The sequence below is a fragment of the Gossypium arboreum genome, chromosome 9 (assembly GCF_025698485.1).
Source record: "Gossypium arboreum isolate Shixiya-1 chromosome 9, ASM2569848v2, whole genome shotgun sequence".
NCBI classification, from domain to species: Eukaryota; Viridiplantae; Streptophyta; class Magnoliopsida; order Malvales; family Malvaceae; genus Gossypium; species Gossypium arboreum.
In genome coordinates, this window is record NC_069078.1 from 83,639,716 (window position 1) to 83,658,303 (window position 18,588).

Genomic DNA, 18,588 nt, shown 5'->3' on the forward strand with positions numbered 1-18,588 from the left:
TTCGGTAACATGTTTTTATCAAGGAATGGAACTTGAATTCCTAACCTCAATGGTGTGAGGTCTTTTCAACTTCAAAACCCCAAAAAAGTAACTCATCAATCATCATATACTTTCTATATATATATATATATAGTTTGGAAAAAGAAACATAAAATTATGAAATTTGAAATTCAAGCCCCTAAAAGATGTTTTAAAATTGATTACCAAATCAATTAAAATTTGATTTTAAATTTGAATTTGTTGTACCGTTATAACTAGTGTTTATCAATAACTTGGGACTGTTCTTTTGTTAAATTCCTAAATACATTAATAAAGCTCTTCATTCCTTGATAAGGAAGACTTATTTCATGCTAACTACTCCAAATCTGTAAATTGTCCATCTTATGTTTTTGAGATTTGACTGTTTCATTGCTCTTTTAGTCTGAATAAGTTGGAAAGAAATTAGGCTCAGATGTATGGGATAAGCCTGATGTCTTAGGTTTAGTTATTTTCCTCTTCTCTTTTTTCTTTTAAAAAAAATCTGACAATTTAAATTTGTATTTTTATTTTAACACATTATGCGGCAAATATAGTGCAAATTTTTGAACTCCAGATATGGTGGTGGTTTTTTTTTTTTTCTTTTACGGTAAAATTGCTTTAACAGTTCTTATTTAATACTCCAAATTGCATTTTAGTTCATCTACTTGAAAATGGCCCAACTGCCCCTATACGTTTGATGGAGGACTAAAATAGTTCGTTTGTTAAAATTGTGCCATTAAATGATTATTTCGATGTTTTATAAATAAAGCATAATAACAAATTTAACTATCAATATTTATATATTTATTCAATTTGAATAAATTTACAAAAATCGAGGGCTAAATTTATTATTATGCTTTATATATAGAACACAAAAAAATAAACATTTAATAATGACATGGCTTTAAAGGAGAGACTATTTTGCTCTTTCATCCAATATACAAAGACTAGTTTATTTATATTTTCAATAGAATGACCAAAATGCAATTTAAGATATAATTTAGGGACTTGAATGGTGCTTTTACCTTCTTATATGTAAGGGGTTGAGTAAAAGATTGAGAAATTCATCAAACTTTAAGAGTGTGTCTGGTTGGATAGAAAAGCGAGAGAGAAGAAAATAAGAGAGATAATCAAATTTCATTCTAATGCATAAAAATCAATTTTCTATATTAGAATGATGAAAGAAGAGAAAATGAATGAGAGGTGCGTGCTAATTTAAAATTATGCATTTTTTTAAATTTTCATCTTTCTTGCAAAGTATATCTGGGAAGAAAATTTATATTTTTGATCTTTTTATTTTTTTATCCCTTCAATTTTTCATCTCTCCACTCTACCGAGAAAAATATAATAGTTTTTTTAAACGAAAATTCACTAATTCAAGAAAAAAAAGAACAAACATCCGTCGTAAACGGTGAAGAACAAGCCTCATCAACACAACAAAGGTTTTAGCCTCAATATCAATAGGACATTATGGCACGTTGACAATTGGCTCTATCACAACTCAAGCACAGCATATCTGGAGTGGTTGTAAGTACTTAATACGATAAGAAAATCAGTCCTGAAAGGTCCAAAGCGGCGAGCAAAAATTGATAAAAAAATCAAGCATCCACCAAACTAGATAGGACAATAACAAAATCATCTCTAAAATCACTTGCAAAAACAATACTACATATATAAACAAGACTAAAAAATGCACTATAAGAGTAGACAAAAACTTTTAAATATAAAAACCTATTAAATAAAAAAAATCAAACAAAAAAATATAAAACTTAAAACAATTTTTTATTATTCTGAAATATACTCAAAATATAAATAAATTAAAAGACTGACGAAGTATTATTCACGTTCAAGAAAAACTATTACTACTCAATAGAGTGTTAACACAATTTTAGATCATTTAGGTCATTATTTTGTTTGAACAATGAACTATTCTAAAATGCATTTTATTGTGTACATTTTCACTATAAGTAATAGTGGTATCTAATATGCTAGTGAAGTGTACTAAGTGAGAGTTTAACCCATACAAATTGTCTAACCTTGAGGTTGTAGTTTGGTTTTACACAATAATTTTTGAAAATGATTTTTTTAAAAATATTTCTATTATTTGATGATTTCTTAAAAACATTTCATAAAAAATACTTTTAATGAAATAAATATATATTTGAGATTTTTTATCTTTTCATTGTTTAATTGAGTTTATTTTATGCTTATAAATTTATATTTTACATTGTTTTATTTTGTTAAATTCAAGTTATTACAACATCATTTTTTATTACATGACTATCAAGTAAATATTTTTTATTTAAAAGCGTGACATCAACAAAATTGATAAAAAATTTAATAATGTCAACAAATTAAACTAGATTTTCAAATCTAAAAAGTAGAAGGACTAAATTCTTAAAAATAAAAGTACAAAGACTAAATTAAAATTTATGAAGAATACATAGATTTATCACATATTTTAACTTTTATACTACAAAACGATTATTATTAATATACTATAATTGTAATAACTATTTATTATTAAAATATTAATATTAAATATTTTCATAATACATTAAGAATATTATTTTTAAAATTTATTATTAAAATGAGATTGAAATATTAAATAACTTATTAAATGATAAATTATATTAATCATTTATTATATGATTAAATATAAATAATTAAATATATATTTAATTATATCAAAAATATAATATCTTATATTAATATTTTAAAATTTTAAATAAATAAAATTTATTTTCAGTGCAATAATATTAATGTTGATTTAAGTTAAATTTTATATAAAAACTACTTAGAAGAATTCTTTTTAAAAATGACTTACGCTTTCTAAAAGAGTAAATCATTCTAAAAAAACTTATTTTACGTTGACTTATAAGTTAGTTGACTAAATTGTTTTATGTAAAATAAGCACGAGAAAATATAGAATTTTTCATAAATTTTTTACATGTAAATAAACGGAACCTAATATTTAAATTAAAAATTCATATATGAAATTCAATTTTAGTTTAATTCCATATATAAGATTCTGATTGAATTGTACGAATTATCTTGCGTCTTCTCTCTTGAATTTATTCATTTTTTGTTTATTGTGATATTTAAAATTTGTTTGTTGAATACATTTTCTTATTTCACTTATAATAAATAGAATAATCATTGAGTTAATCTTATATACTCAAATTTCTTGAAATTTATAATTATAATGTCGAATCATAATCAATAATAAATGTCGAATCATAATTAATACAAATACAATAAATTGCAAATAAAAATATATTTAAATCTAAAGTAGAATAAATCTTAACAATACTTACACATAGTGAATTGAAACTCAAAATAATTTTAAAAAATTAACATATAATTATTACACATAATAAAACTCGAATCTAGACTACCAATCAAACCATCTAAATTTTATAGGATAATTTTTAGTCCCAAGTTATCTAATTTACTATTTTCTCTTACAAACAATTTAAATTTATTATTTACTCAATATTTGACCTTAATAATGGGGGATTCTTTACTCAAGTTTAAGCCTTTGATTCCTTTCAACATTTTCAATCACTTTTAGTAGTGAGCACTTATATAAAATTTAAATTACTAATAAATCCTTTAAAATTGTAAATGATTTTTCGTGTAAAAAATTGTAAATATCTTCTTCCTAAGCCAACCAATAACAGTGAGTAGTATCTAGATGACTATTAATATAAAATTACTCATAAACCTCTTAAAATTTTAAATTTTAAATTTTAATTATTTGAAGCATTAAAAGCCGTTGTACTTTGACCCTACCTGCCATGGGCCTTGGCCCATGGAACCAGTGGTATTAACGTTGCTTTCTGCCGTTCATAGCGGTGGCCTGGCCCCTTCCCTCCCCATAGCAATACAAAAGATGAACAAAATAAAGACACAAGACAACGAGGATAGTGTTACTAAAAATAGTTCTAAGGTTTTTTCATTTTTGACTCCCTTTTGACAACAATCACCAACGGCAGCAACTTGTTTAAAAGACTACACAAAGCTTTGATCAAAACAAATTCCCACCTTATTCTTTATAAATCATCTAAAATGATAAATCAACTCAATTAAATCTGTATAAAGTTAAGAAAATCTAATCTCATAGGTATTGTGTGACCTGACAAAAGTATTGGCACCGAGTTAATTCAAGTTCGGAGATGCGTATCCATACGGGTTCTTGCTGGCCCAGTTCCATTGATCCCTGCACATCTCCTCGATGCCGTATTTTGCCCTGAAATCGCAACAGATAAAACCAAGGATTACCTTTAGCACAATGTATGAAGATCAGCTTAAAGCTTTTGCATGAATGGGGATGCTCTTACTTCCAATTCAATTCATGCTCAGCCTTCTTCGTTGAAGCATAAACAGTTTCAACATCACCGGGTCGACGTCCCGCCATCACCAAAGGAATTTTCTGATGCAAATGATGAATTTGGCCTGTTAGCTGAATACCACCACTGAAAAAATAAGCATAGCTCGAAAACGAAACATGGAAACAATACCTTTCCGGATGCCTTCTCGAATGCAGCAACCATCTCCAAAACCGATGTTCCCTTTCCGGTACCTAAATTGTAGACCTCACATCCTGTAATAGCATAGCTAATTACAATCAATTACCGAAGATATGACTCATCTCTGCTACTACAAAACCAAATACTCTGAAGCATTTAATCAAGTCAAGACACACAGCCTTTCATAGAAGACAATTGGATACAAAGTGAAACGAAAAGGAAGAACAATCCGCCGAGTTTAACGGAACAAAGAATGCAAATTTACCTATTTTCGGATCAGATAGTTTACGTAATGCAGCAATGTGGCCGTCTGCTAAATCAACGATGTGAATGTAGTCACGTACCTGAAAGTAGACAGAGAAATGGAGACCTTGAAGTGAAATTTACAAATAAATAGACGTTTAAGTTTCAAAACCAAATCCATAGATGCCTGAGTTTCCGGTGCAAAGGAGGGGATAAGAATAAAAGGAATGACTTACTGGAACCGTAAAAAACTTACCCCTGTACCGTCCTTTGTCGAGTAATTATTTCCAAACACTGTCAATGCCGGTTGCCTCCCAATAGCAACTTGTTGCACGAAAGGCATGAGATTGTTCGGAGTGCCCCGGGGATCCTCACCTATGTAGCCACTAGGATGTGCACCAACCGGATTAAAATATCTTAGAAGTATGATCTTCCATTCAGAATCAGAACGACGGAGATCTTGACAGATCTCTTCTATGAAAAGCTGAAAGACCAACAACATCCGATTTGATTAGCTGACGCTATAGGAGAAGATGTTAATTGACAAATTCCTAGGTACTCATAAGAATTGCATACTCTCGCATACCATACCTTGGTTCGTCCATATGGATTGGCTGCGGCCAAAGGGGACTCCTCGGTACATGGAACCTCCTTCGGCCAGCCATAAACGGTAGCCGACGACGAAAACACGAGCTGCAATGCACCAAGTTAGAAGACTGATCGAGTTCTAAAGCTCCAAATCACCGTCTGATTAATAACAATATTGAATTATCAAACATAAGAAAGGGAGTGAGACATACATTTTTACATCCGTGTGCAGCCATTGTTTCCAACAGTGTGATCGTCCCGATAAGATTGTTGTCGTAATAGAGCAACGGTTTGTGTACACTTTCACCGACTGCTTTTAGTCCGGCGAAGTGAATCACAGCATCAAACCTATGACATAATTATGTAACAGCGTTAGCTGTCTAGAAAGAGAAAACAGAAAAAAAATGATAACCGAATATCGATCCAAATCGTACTTTGTCTCGGCGAAAACTTCTTCGAGTGCCGGTCTATCCCGAAGATCCACCTGCAGTTGAAAACAGATGTTCCAGCATTAGGAACATCACAGATTTATGTTCATAATAACTCAAGAGCACATATTTAAACAACATTGTTACAATAATCCCAGAGCACAGATGAAATTTGATTATTGGCAAAATCAGACAAATTCCGATCAACATTTGATTTTCAAGATGCAAATCTCCAATGATAAACACCGCACTTCATTTAATACTTGTATTTTATGTTCGAGACATATTCATTTATCAATATGAATATAAAATATAACCTTCCACACATTTTTAACAAATAGTTTTGAAAAATAAAATTAAATATATACAACCACGTCTAATATTTAGACTCAAGCCAGAATAACAAATAAATAAAAGTTAGAGATTAATTGACAAATTAAATTAATTATAAATAATATGTCATACATCAAATTAGTCTCCCCATTGATTGATTTAGTAATGATACAATCAATTTTGAACAAAATTGCAAAGGGTGTAAGGTTAAATGTTTAAAAAATTACTATAATAAAAAGTAAAAAATGTTTAAAAAAAATTTAAAGTTAAGGCGCAATTTTTAGCCCAAACTGTAAAAAAATATTCATAAGGTAATTTAAAGAAAATAATAATATATTAAAGGGAAAAAAAATTAAACAGGCTTTCTCAGCCAGAATTAAGGAATCTTCACCTAGCAAGACAGTAGGAACTCTGTGTAATCATTACCTCACCAAAATTGTTCACTTCGAACAATAAAAAGCTCTACTTTTTCCACGTGCATTTCAATTTTCAAGCAATCTCTGATAAAAGTAATATAAATTTTTTGTCTAAAAAGTTAAATAAATTAACACCACAGTTCAATGCAAAGAAAACAAGAAATATTTATAAAACAGTTAAATTATTTATCAGTAAAATTTAAAACTATAGAAAATCTCGTGAAAGAAAAAAGAAACTAAACAGTGAAAACTCATCTATTATTCGCAAATATTTCAAAAAATAAAAATAAAAATCTACAAAAGTTCCAAGAACATATCACCGAATTTCACAACACATGTTGCCAGCTATAGCAATTCAATCATCAACTAAGCATTAAATTTAACAATTTAAAATCAATTAGGGTCCAAAATAGCAGTAAAAACAAAAGAAAAATAAATAAATACATACATACATACATAAACAGTCTCTCATCAGAGTAAACAGAATATTTTCAATTTTTTAATTAAAACGAAAGAAAAAACTAGAAAACGGTGAGTTAACTGTTGAAGGAACCTTGTGAAAAGAAAGGTTTTTGGCGAGTTCGCCGGCGAGCTCTTTAACTCTTTCGATAGCAACGTCGGAGGAATTGTCCAGATTATCAACGACCACCACTCTGTAACCGTCTAACAGCAACTGCAACACCGTGTGGCTCCCAATATAACCTGCTCCGCCGGACACCAGAACGTTCTTCGACATATCGGTCCAATCAAACCAAACAAGAGAGCAGAGCAGAGAATAGCAAAGCAAAGCAAAGTAAAGCAGAAAGAATAAGAAGTTAAGATAAGAGAGTTTTAGCGTTGTAGAAAAGTGTTCTCTTTTGAATCAAATCAGAGCAAGGAAACGGTGGAATTTATATTGAGACGAAGAAGAATTTAGAAGAATAAATAAATAAATAAGGAGAATTAATATTGAGGGAAAGAAAATACAAAAATAAAGAGAAAGATTTTGTTGAAGTATTGAATGATGAGAGAAAGGGAGTTGAGAGGATCGGCCACGTGGAGAGATTTTGTATAGTTTCCAAGTTCGGGAAGTCCCCAGTGGCGGGTTTCGATGTGTTTGGACCAAACTAACCCTTCTCGTACTTTGTTTTTGTCCTGTTAGGAAAGGGACATTCTCGGTGTTTTTGTACTTTTGTTTAATTATTTAAAACTAATTCTTTTACTATATTAAGAAATTGTTTAATAATATTAAATATAGAATTAGTTTTTTATTAATACTTTTTTCACTTTGGAAATTAATTTTTTTGTATAAATTATTTTCGTGTGATTTTTAAAACAGGATTTAATTCAACACTTAAATACAATGGCTATATGATTTTCTTTTTAAATTTCGGTGATTTTCTTTTTTTTCTTACTATAAATTAAAATTTGTGTAAAGTTGCAGAAAGAAAGTGTATTTTCATTATGGAAATTAAAAGGGTTGAATGAAAATCGGGAAACAAAAATCAGTAGGAAGAGAATCAAGAAATAAATAAATTAATAAATAACCAAAGAATTTATAAATTACTATAATTAAAATGTCATTTTGTAATTAACATATGTGGACTTTTCCATTGCCATCCTCACTACTCACAATCTGTGGGAGGAAAGCGCAAAATCCAACATCATGCCTCGAACAGCAGCCACTAATAATAAGGCCCTTTTTAAAAAATCATAACAGTCCTAAAATACTATTAAGTAATTAAATTATGTAAATAATTCGATTAAATAAATTTAAATCAAATTTACAGTAAAACTTAAATTCCATAATGATTATTTTACCCTCTAATTTTTAAAATGATTATTTTAATATTTTATTTATTTCTTTATATCTTTTAGTTTTCAAATTTATATTTTTCTATTAAATTACCTTAAAATGGATGAAAAGTTAACTTAATAACTTTATTGGCATGTCATATACATGTATTACTACGTGATTAATATGTCAACATTTAATTAAATTTTAAAAATTTTAAAATTATCTTTTATGTTTTTAAAAATAATTTTAATAATTTTTAATTTTAAAATAATTTTATAATTTCTTTGAACTTTTAAATTTTAAAAAATTAATTAAATGTTGACATATCATCCACGTGATAATTCACATGTATGCATCATTAGTTATATTTAAAAAATTAACTTTTTCAGCCATTTTAGATGATTGAACAAAAAAATGTAAGTCAAGAGTTAAAAGAGGTAAAATATTAAATAAAAATTAAATGATTATTTTATAAAGTCGAAGGGCCAAAAAATTATACCAATTTAAATTTAATATCTCAAAAAATCCTCCTTTTACAATTGGGATTAAATATTATATTTAATAATAAATCTATACTATTATTTAAACATTTGATTGAACTGATATTACCTATCAATTAAGTTCTAACTCAATTGTGAAAGGAAAAAATAATATATTTTTATAAAAAAAGTGATTTTATTACAATTATATTTATATGTTTTACATTTTATATTAAATCAATAAAACTCATTTTTATATTAAACTTTCAATTTTGCCACTTAGATAAAAAATTAAATTAATTTTTAATAAAAATATTTTATAGTCGAATATTTACATCATATGTGTGCTATGATCTAGTATTATGTTAAACAGATAAGTATTTTGACAATAATACTTTATACCTACTCAAGTGTTCAATAGAAAATAGAATTGTTGGGAAAAGAAAAGGGGGGATTTTAGATGCCATATGAAAAAGAAAAGGGAAGAATGATTTGCTTTCTTTCAATCACGTAAATTTGATGGAAATTTTTATAGCAGGGAATAAATTCTATGGGGTAAAGTCCATATTTCCGAAATTAAGATTCTTTATGATTTTATAACTAGAACTGAGTACGAAATTCTATGAAATTCTTTATATTTTCATAATAAATAAAATTTTTATTTTTTTGGAGTTAAAGTGTAATTTTATTATTATTAACTAAAAATTTTATAAATTATAAAAAATTAAATTAAAATTTTACCGTTTTAGAGTAGTCATGATCCTTTTGGGTCTCCACTATATTCCGTCACTGTTTATAACATCTTTCATTTTTTAAGAACACTAGATACTCAACATATAGAAAAATCTGAAAAATAATTTAAATACTATGGTAAATATTTATATAATACATAAAAAAAAAAACACAAATTATGAAATTCAAGCAAGTCCTAGATAGAAGGACCATAAAAGGTGGCGTATTTTTATTCTGTGTCATTGTTGAATAAGGAAAAAGTTAGGCTTTAAAATGAGTAAAAGTAAATTGAAAAAACATAAGAAAATAATTAGAAGCATAATGGAATATGAAAATATATGTAAATACATAAATGGTTAGATCCGTACATTAACCTTACCGTAACACAGAAAAAGAAAATGAAGAAGCTTAGACTTGAAGGAGAAATAATGTAATAAAATAAGATGGGTACATGAAGATGCATGTTACCTTTATATAATATTCTCACTTTTTACATGCGTAAGCTATTGCATTTGCATATGAACCTCTTCTCTTTTTTTTCTTTTTTCTTTTTCCATTCGATGCACCAAAAGAGGAAGAAGATAAGTGAGAAAGAAACTTAGAATTTGATGCAAGGACAATTTTTCTCAATCTTCTTCATTATTTGGATTTTATTAAGATGTGAAGATACGACATTTTAAAATTGTAAGTCATCATTTATAAACTTGAAAAATTATATAAAATCTAAAATATAATTTTTAATATAGTTTTCACGTTATGACATGACACAAATATTATAATGTAACATTATCACACTTTAACAAAATTCAAATTCTATGAATAGAACGTAAATAAATCTAAGGACTACATTGAGAAAAATTGTCAAGTTTCAAAATTAATGTAGTAAAAAAAAGTTATGTAAAATTTTTAGGGTAAACTACCTAATTGGTCACCTAACTTTTAGGGCACTTTTATTTTAGTCACCCAACTGTTAAATTTCTAATGGCAGTTAACTTGTACACGCCACATCATGTTTACAATTTTTTTTTCAATATTGATTAGGTAAAAAAAAATTAAGGATTAAAGTGAAAAAAAAAAAAGGGTAGAAACTAAAATAATGCTTTAAAATTTGTCAAATTATACTTGTTTAACCCTTGCCAAAAGTTCTAAATTTCTTTTGTTTTTCAACATTGAAATTTTAAATTTCAAAATATCAAAAATATTTAAATAAGTTATTGAAAATTTTATCCCTTCATCGTGTCAAGCAATTTGTTTATGTAATATTGAAATTAATTAATTTAGTCTCCTTTTAAATCTTAAAATTTTATTTTATGTTTCCAAATTAAAATCAACTCAAATAAATCATCTTTCATAATTGTACATGAAACCCAAATTTCTTTTGATGATATGATATTGAGTCTTCCATGCCAAACCAATTCCATAATTTTTCATCACTTTATTACCCAAACGAAAAACAAGCAATTAATTTAATTAATTGTGATGGTTTTCTTTGTTTTAACTTAGTATGAAAGAGTAAAGATTGTATAATTAAAATAAATTTAAATTTCACAAACAATTATTAAATATGAGCTATCGAGTTGATTTCATTAAGAATAATATGGAAACATAAAATAAAATTTTAAAATTTAGGAGATTAATTTAATTAATTATAATATTACAGAACAAATCAATTACATTATCAAGGAACAATTTTTTAACTATTTATTTAATTTATTTTATGTACTAAAATTTAAATTTTCAATATTTAAAAAAGAAATTTAGAATTGGGCAATGTGATAAATAAGTACAATTTAACAACTTTTTAATGCATTATTTTAGTTTTACCACTTTTCATTTTAATTTTTAATTTTTTTACCCCAATCAATACTTTAAATAAAGATTTTTTTATGGCTAAAATAAAAGCGACCTAAATGTTGGGTGACCAAAATAAAACTGTGAGCATGATGTGGCGTATACAAGTTAATTGATGCTAGAGATTTAATGGCTTGAGTGACTAAAATGAAAGCACCTAAAAGTTGAATGATGAAATTGTAAGGATTTTATTTTAAGTGACAAAAATAAAAACGCCCTAAAAATTGAGTGACCAACTAGGTAATTACCCAAATTTATAGAAATATAATATTTACATAAAAAGATATATCATGAGTGTACCATAATTGAAATATATCATTGTTGTCCAATGAAATACAATATATAGGAGAGTGCGCTGGAACCAAGTTATGGAGCATGTTGTTGGGAGAGCCTTTAGCTGTCACTAAGCAAAGTAGTGAATGGTATTGTTGGCACCATCTCAATTGTTTATGACCCAACTTCCACTTCATTATGGTGTCAATTCTTTTATTAATTTCTCATCCTTTTGTTTTGTATATTCTTGCAACTTACTCCCCAAAACTATGAATTATATATTTTAAATAACCTCTTAGGTTTATTTTTTTTAAGGGTTAATTAGTACTTAAATTTGAAATTCATTATCTTTGTTATTTTTAAAACATAATAAAAATGTGATGATGTGACACTGTCAGCATATAATATTATTTTATATGATAACAATAAATTGTAGTACATAGCAAATATTAATAAAAAGCTTATAAATTAAATAAAAAAATTACAAGAAAGATATAAAAGCTATTTGATGTTCAGGACTAAATGAATCCAAACCTTCATCTGAAAAGTGTTTTTCTAATAAATTTATTTTTTTTAATTTCAAAATAACTTGAAATTTTTCTGTTGTAAAAAGAAAAAAGAAGAGGAAATGATGGGGATTTTTTTTGTTTTCAATTCCAAGTTGGGAATGTTCATATATCATTTTTATCCAGTTTTTTGTTTAATTCCTTGAGATTTTATCCCTCTGCCTAGGTTCATGTGAAAATACTTATCATCGCTCATATGAGAAAATTCATAGGTGTCAAAGCAATAAATTTTGAAGTTCTCATGCTCCAAACTTTTGGCAGATATATCGTACAAAATCATTATATAAATTCGGCATATATCGGTCTGGAATATTAATTTGAAGTTGGATGGTACTGTCAGGGTGAAGACAACATATGAATTCCAACAAAACTTAGCACCTTGCAGCTAGCACCCAAGCTCTACAAATTACAAATAAAGGATTCCCCCCATGGATTTCTCATTTAAATAAAACACCATTATGTAACAAATCCAATGGTATATTGCTAGCAAGTGAAATATAGCTACCATACAACATGCCTCCTAGTTTCAGTTGAACATACTGAATTCCCACATTTCCCAACATATATAAGAAAAACAGTCTTGACTGACAAGTTGATAGCGCAAGTCAAAGAAAACAAGATGCAGCAATCCTTTGGTTTACAATATCCCCATTGGCATGCAGACATGAAAAGAGAAAACCAAGGGCAACAAACAACCTATCATATGACACTCGTAATATCTCATACATCAGTTGCCAAAACGGCCTCTTCCCCAGGGCATTCTTTGTCGGCCACGGCCATTAGGTTGTACACCATTGTTCTGATGTGACAATACCCTCAATCGCTCTTCTTTCATATTGGCAAAGAGGGAATCCAATGTTTTAGGCCTTTGTTTTGTTACTATGTTCTCTTGTTGGTCTTGCTGTAGTTGTTGTTGTTGTAGCTGCTGCTGTGGCTACAAAAAAGGAAATTTGCTCACTTAGCATTAATACAAGTGATCCGAGAAATTCAAATAAATGACGATTTAGTCACACAAGACAATTCCAATCCAATTGGGAATCATAAACTATTAATTTGCAAAGTTAAAAAGCCAATAAATCTATAGAATCTACGTTCCAATCCGTAAAAAAGCATTATTTACAATTCACTACATGCCTATGACCAACCATTTGAGCTTCTGGAGAAAAATGAGTACCTTTGCAGTAAAACCGCCATTTGCAGCCCTCCTTTGGACAGGTGGTCTTCCAACCCTACACCGAGAAGCAAAAACCATGAATGGATAACAAAAACATGACAAAACAATGACAGAGGTAACTCCAGGGAGGAACTAAGCTTTCACCAAACATGCCGTCAACCATCAACAAAAAGTTGAGAATTGGGAATCTTACCAGCATAGGAAGACTATTTATTTCCAGTAAACAGAAAGACAAAACAAACAATCTGTACTACTCCCTTTATTTTCCGCAAAACTTTTTCAATTTCAAAACATGATCATGCACCTAAACCCCACTCTGGACATTCATTGCAATCAACGGAGAGTAAAGCTTCAAAAGCAGAGCAGAACTAGGGGGAAACCACATCAGGAAATTTACCATGATCCAGACAAGCAGCAACAACAATTGGGGCAAACCCCTAAACCCCACCTTTTGAAGTCTACACCACTTGAGAAAAGGTAGCATAACAGAAGTCAAATTTACATCAAGACAACTAGATAAAATCAGCTTAAACTTTCAATATTTCCCAACCCAGTGTTCTTCCAGCTTCATATCTCTAGCTCAGATATCAATATGGCACCGTCAGCAACAATATATTCCTCAGCAAAAATATTCGTTTTAAATGGTGTATCATGGTGTCAACCAACCACTGTTATTAAAAGAACATAAAACCCAACCATGGATTTAGCAGGCAGGAGAAACCATAGAAAAGATGAAAAGGATGAACCATCAACAGTGGACTGGAAAAAGAGTTTAGAACAAGGGCTTTTACATAAACCACAAGCTCTCCCAACTAGTTAAAACTAGTGTAAATTGAAGGATATGTGACCTCCAATGACAAACCATCAAAGAATCTCAAGTAGCCAAAATTACTTGAAAAAGGAAATCAAAATTAATGGTTGACCCTGCTCATGGAATTACAAAACCCATTAGAATGAGCACAAACTACCCCATTAACACTTCTAGACATGTCAACAGTTGTCAAATCATGTAATAAGCCAACTACAAGAACTATTTTTTGAATGTACACATTCATCTCTTGCACAGCTCATCAAAACTTGGTATCATGTATTTTTCTAGATCAATCTTCTTCAAACATTATAACCACATTCAACAATCGTTACTCAATGCTTCAACATCCCCACCCAAAAGGCAAAACCAATTCCAAAATAGGCACCAATTAATCTGAGGACCTTGCACGATATAGATACAAAGCTTATGCTACTCGCATACTACTTTTGAGTAGTGCAAACAAAGAATAGCCAAATACTTCAATTAATCCCACATTTGCCTTTTCCACAAGAAATGTGATCAAATATTAGGTGTTCCACATAACATGCAACTTGAAATAAGTTAACCAGGAACACATTCCAGAGGTCATCAATATTGTAGAAGATCCATAATTTACCTGCAATGACTCAATTATAAGAATCCACCATTAGAAGGCAGTAATTATGTTTTAATTGTAAACACCACTATTAAAGCTAAAAGAAAACATAGTTACTTTATAAAGCAACTATATAAACTATTTGACATCCATATACCTTGGCTTGTTCAAATTACCCACCCTGCTAGTATTAAATGCTCTATTGCGTATTGGAGCAACTGCAGCCCTACGTGCAGCCTCAGCCGCAAAAGGAAACCGGTTCCCCTGGAAATTAGACCTTCTTTGAGCTAGAACCCCCTGATTAACATGCAAAGAGCAGAATCGGGAAAAAAAAAAAAGGGGGAGTCCAAGTCATAATATGGCTCAAGTAGACATGAAAATTTATCAACAAGAGCAGTAAATAAATTGCACACCTGTCTAACAGAGGCCCGCGAGTCCATGTACTGTCGTACCTTCAAGGCCTTATCTTTAGCAGCATTACTCACAGGTCTCTGGATTTTATTCTGATAGTAAAGGGAAGAACAGGTTAGAATATCAACTTAAGCATGGTCATCGATAAAAATGTGCTATCTAGATTAAAAAAATTCTTACCGGTATCCTTCGCTGTTTCTTAGATTTATGTGAAGTATTTTTTGACATTTTAATGATATCATCTAAGTCCATAGAAAACGCAAACTGATCAGAAACATGTTCACCGCCTAAGAAAATAACTTCGAAAAGGCAGAAACAGTTAAAAGCTCACCCAATGTCATGTCCATTTTCTTTTCTGTGAGGGCGATTGCTTCACTCGTAAGAGGTTTAGCCGCCATCTGACAAAGTAAACAGAATTAACCCACAATAATTTATGGAGATATTGAGAAATAAAAGCAAAAGAAAGTACATATATATATATTTTTAAAACAGCTCAACCTCAAGAGACGAAACACACAAACATGATAAATAATCTCCACGAGAGAAATTTATACACGTACGTGGTATTGAGTAAGTTCGAATTAAGAAAACCCTAAAACTTTTGGGATTTCTTCAAACGCAGTAAAAGAATCTTCCATCTAAATCAGGAAAAAGAACTGGGAAAAGAAAATTTCAACAAACAAACAGCACAGAAACCGATTTGCAGATGAGATGCGATGGATTCAATAAAGAAATAAAAGGATTTGAAGAGAGAAACTTACCGATTAAGAAAAGAGAGAATTAGCAACGACCTACGAAAAGAAAAGCGAAACGAACTCAAGACGTGGTTGAAACTGGAGATAGGGTTAGGGTTTTTTGAAATCACTTGTTGGAATCGGGAAATTGAAGGAGGGTATTTCAATGCTTTGGATGCTTCGAGGTCACGCAAAAACGAAAAGGAGTCGACGGATAAGAAGAAAACGGGTGCTTATATAGGGCCGCATAAGTTGGCGGATTTCAAGTTCGATCATTGATCGTTTAATATAATTAGATTTCAAGTCCGTCTTTAATTAGGGACCACGATTATTACGTCGTTATAGTTTTGACGGTAATTAAAAGTTAAAACCCCCAAGTACAGCTCAGCATTCCGAATTCAAGATGGTTTTTAGCTATTTGACGGATACGAATCGGCCACGTAGGAGATCACTGCGTTGGTTTTGTAGAAAAGTAAATATTACACGTGGCATATTTTTATTGGCTTGCTGACATTGGATTCCTGAACCCTTTTGTTATTCAGATTTTATTTTTCTTTAAAAAAATATGCTCATATTTTTATTTTTATTTCAGATTTTAATTTTTCTTACTTTTATTGGAGTCCTATAACAAAAGGTTTTACATTGTAATATAATTTAATAATATTAATAATTAAATTTGTATTTTTAAATTTAATAAATAAAGAGATTAAATTCTAAAATATAAAAAGTATATAATCTATCCATCTATAATGTAACACCCCTAACCCGTATCCGTTGTCGGAATAAGGTTACGGAGTATTACCAGACCAACAAAATAGTAAACCATTCAAATCATACATTAATACAAACATAATTAAATTTCATTCAAATGCATTCATAATGTCCCATTAATTGAGCCTTCGAGGCCCTAAAAATACTATAGAAACAATTCAAAACTAAATCGAAAACATTTGGAAATTTTAGTAAAAAATTGCAAATTTTGGACTACAGGGATCACACGGCTGAGACGCACGCCCCTGTCTCAGGCTGTGTGGACATTCGAGATAGGGACACACGGCTGTGTCCCAGCTCATGTCCATGCCCGTGTAACTTACTGACTTGGGTCACACGGATAAGCCACACATCCGTGTGCCAAGCCATGTGCTAAGTCATGTAACTGCCTGACTTGTATGCTTGAACCTACAAGGGACACACGATTGAGACACATGCTCGTATCTTAGGCCATGTAGCCTCAAAATGAACCTTAAAACACAAATTTACCATTTCAAATTACTTGGAACTTAAGCAAACCATTTACATATCAAAATACCTATCCAATTTGACTTTAATCATGCTAAAATCATACCAAAATCAAACTAATTCAGTGCCCAACTAATGTACCATCATTAGTACCACAAGTTTACATAAATTTATAACAAAATATAACATTAATTCAACCTATTAATTCATTCAGGATATCACCTAACAACACCCACTCAAACATACCACATCTTAGCTTCTGAACAACCAATTCATCATATACTCTTAACCATTCCAACAAGTATCAAATGGCCATATACACATATTGATAAGGCACTAAAAACACCAAAAGAAGATCAACCAAAACACTTTGTACAACTAAATTCATACTTAACTATTTACATATCCAAAACATTTGTATCATCATTCAACCCATTACATGCCATATAATTTGAAATAAACGTTTCAAAAGCTATCGAATTAAGTTGGATAGTATAACTTGAGTGCTGATTCGATCGTCCAACCTTCCAAGTAACTACAAGAACAAAGTTTAACACAAATAACTCAATGAAGCTTAGTAAGTTCGACATATTAAATCGATAAATCTTACAAAAATGAACAAAACAAATAAAAAATTAATATAACAACCATGAAAGTTTATTGTCATCCACAATCTCATTTGGTTATTCATAACTTATCAATTCAAATTTCAAAAATATTTGAAAAATTCATCAAAGTTACTCAATAAATTAACTTACCGAGATTTTCATCTCAAAGAACGGCTTACAGATAGAAGTATCTCATCAGTCCAACTAAACACACCAATGCTCATAAGAGCCAATCCATCCATCACACCAATGCTCATAAGAGCTAATCCAACCATCACACCAATGCTCATAAGAGCTAATCTAACTAGCACACAAAAAAAAAAGTATAACACGAGAGTTAGCAACAAATGCTGAATCTCGATTTGCTCAGGAAATATACAAAAAGATCCCTTCAATACCATCTCCACTCCAAACCACCATAACGCACCAAAACACAACTATACTCTATCTTGCGTTCAAATCAAGCCAGGATCAAGTTCAATATTAAACCTCAAATTACCATCCATCATCATCAATTAAAAACAAATATATAAATTGTATCACGTTAGATTACTTATTAAATTATTTTGATATTAAATTCTAAACTGTACGAATTTACATGGACCAAATTGTAGAAGTTGCAAAAGTTTAGAGAGTATTCCGTAAATTCTCCTTTTCCACGAGTATATACGGTATCTTGATCTAAAATGTAAAATTCTTTATTTATCAGCATATATTTCATTTCCAATCCATTTTACAATCAATACCCTTTTATTTTCTAAAATTACACAATTACCCTAA

At 29.7% G+C, this 18,588-nt stretch overlaps 2 protein-coding genes across 3 annotated transcripts; both read right to left on the reverse strand.

Annotated features, from left to right (window-relative positions):
- Positions 1 to 1,282: 1,282 nt before the first annotated feature.
- LOC108455803 (UDP-glucose 4-epimerase GEPI48-like) lies at positions 1,283 to 7,535 on the reverse strand. Of its 2 annotated transcripts, XM_017754352.2 has the most exons (10): positions 7,112 to 7,535; positions 5,816 to 5,865; positions 5,594 to 5,729; positions 5,385 to 5,486; positions 5,050 to 5,277; positions 4,816 to 4,894; positions 4,542 to 4,624; positions 4,362 to 4,453; positions 4,157 to 4,270; positions 1,283 to 1,576 (listed from the first exon to the last, which is right to left on the reverse strand). In XM_017754352.2, the coding sequence occupies exons 1-9, from the start codon at positions 7,292 to 7,294 to the stop codon at positions 4,180 to 4,182; spliced, it is 1,044 nt and encodes a 347-aa protein (XP_017609841.1). In that variant the 5' UTR covers positions 7,295 to 7,535; the 3' UTR covers positions 1,283 to 1,576; positions 4,157 to 4,179. The 2 variants fall into 2 exon arrangements, with proteins under 2 accessions (XP_017609841.1, XP_017609840.1); XM_017754351.2 differs by lacking the exon at positions 1,283 to 1,576 and having other exon boundaries at positions 3,296 to 4,270; positions 7,112 to 7,534.
- Positions 7,536 to 12,692: 5,157 nt separating this feature from the next.
- Positions 12,693 to 16,213, reverse strand: LOC108456893 (uncharacterized). The gene is made up of 7 exons (XM_017755626.2): positions 15,989 to 16,213; positions 15,559 to 15,625; positions 15,408 to 15,469; positions 15,230 to 15,319; positions 14,974 to 15,113; positions 13,411 to 13,465; positions 12,693 to 13,170 (listed from the first exon to the last, which is right to left on the reverse strand). Exons 2-7 carry the CDS (start codon positions 15,623 to 15,625, stop codon positions 12,964 to 12,966), a joined length of 621 nt encoding a protein of 206 aa, XP_017611115.1. The 5' UTR covers positions 15,989 to 16,213; the 3' UTR covers positions 12,693 to 12,963.
- Positions 16,214 to 18,588: the final 2,375 nt, after the last annotated feature.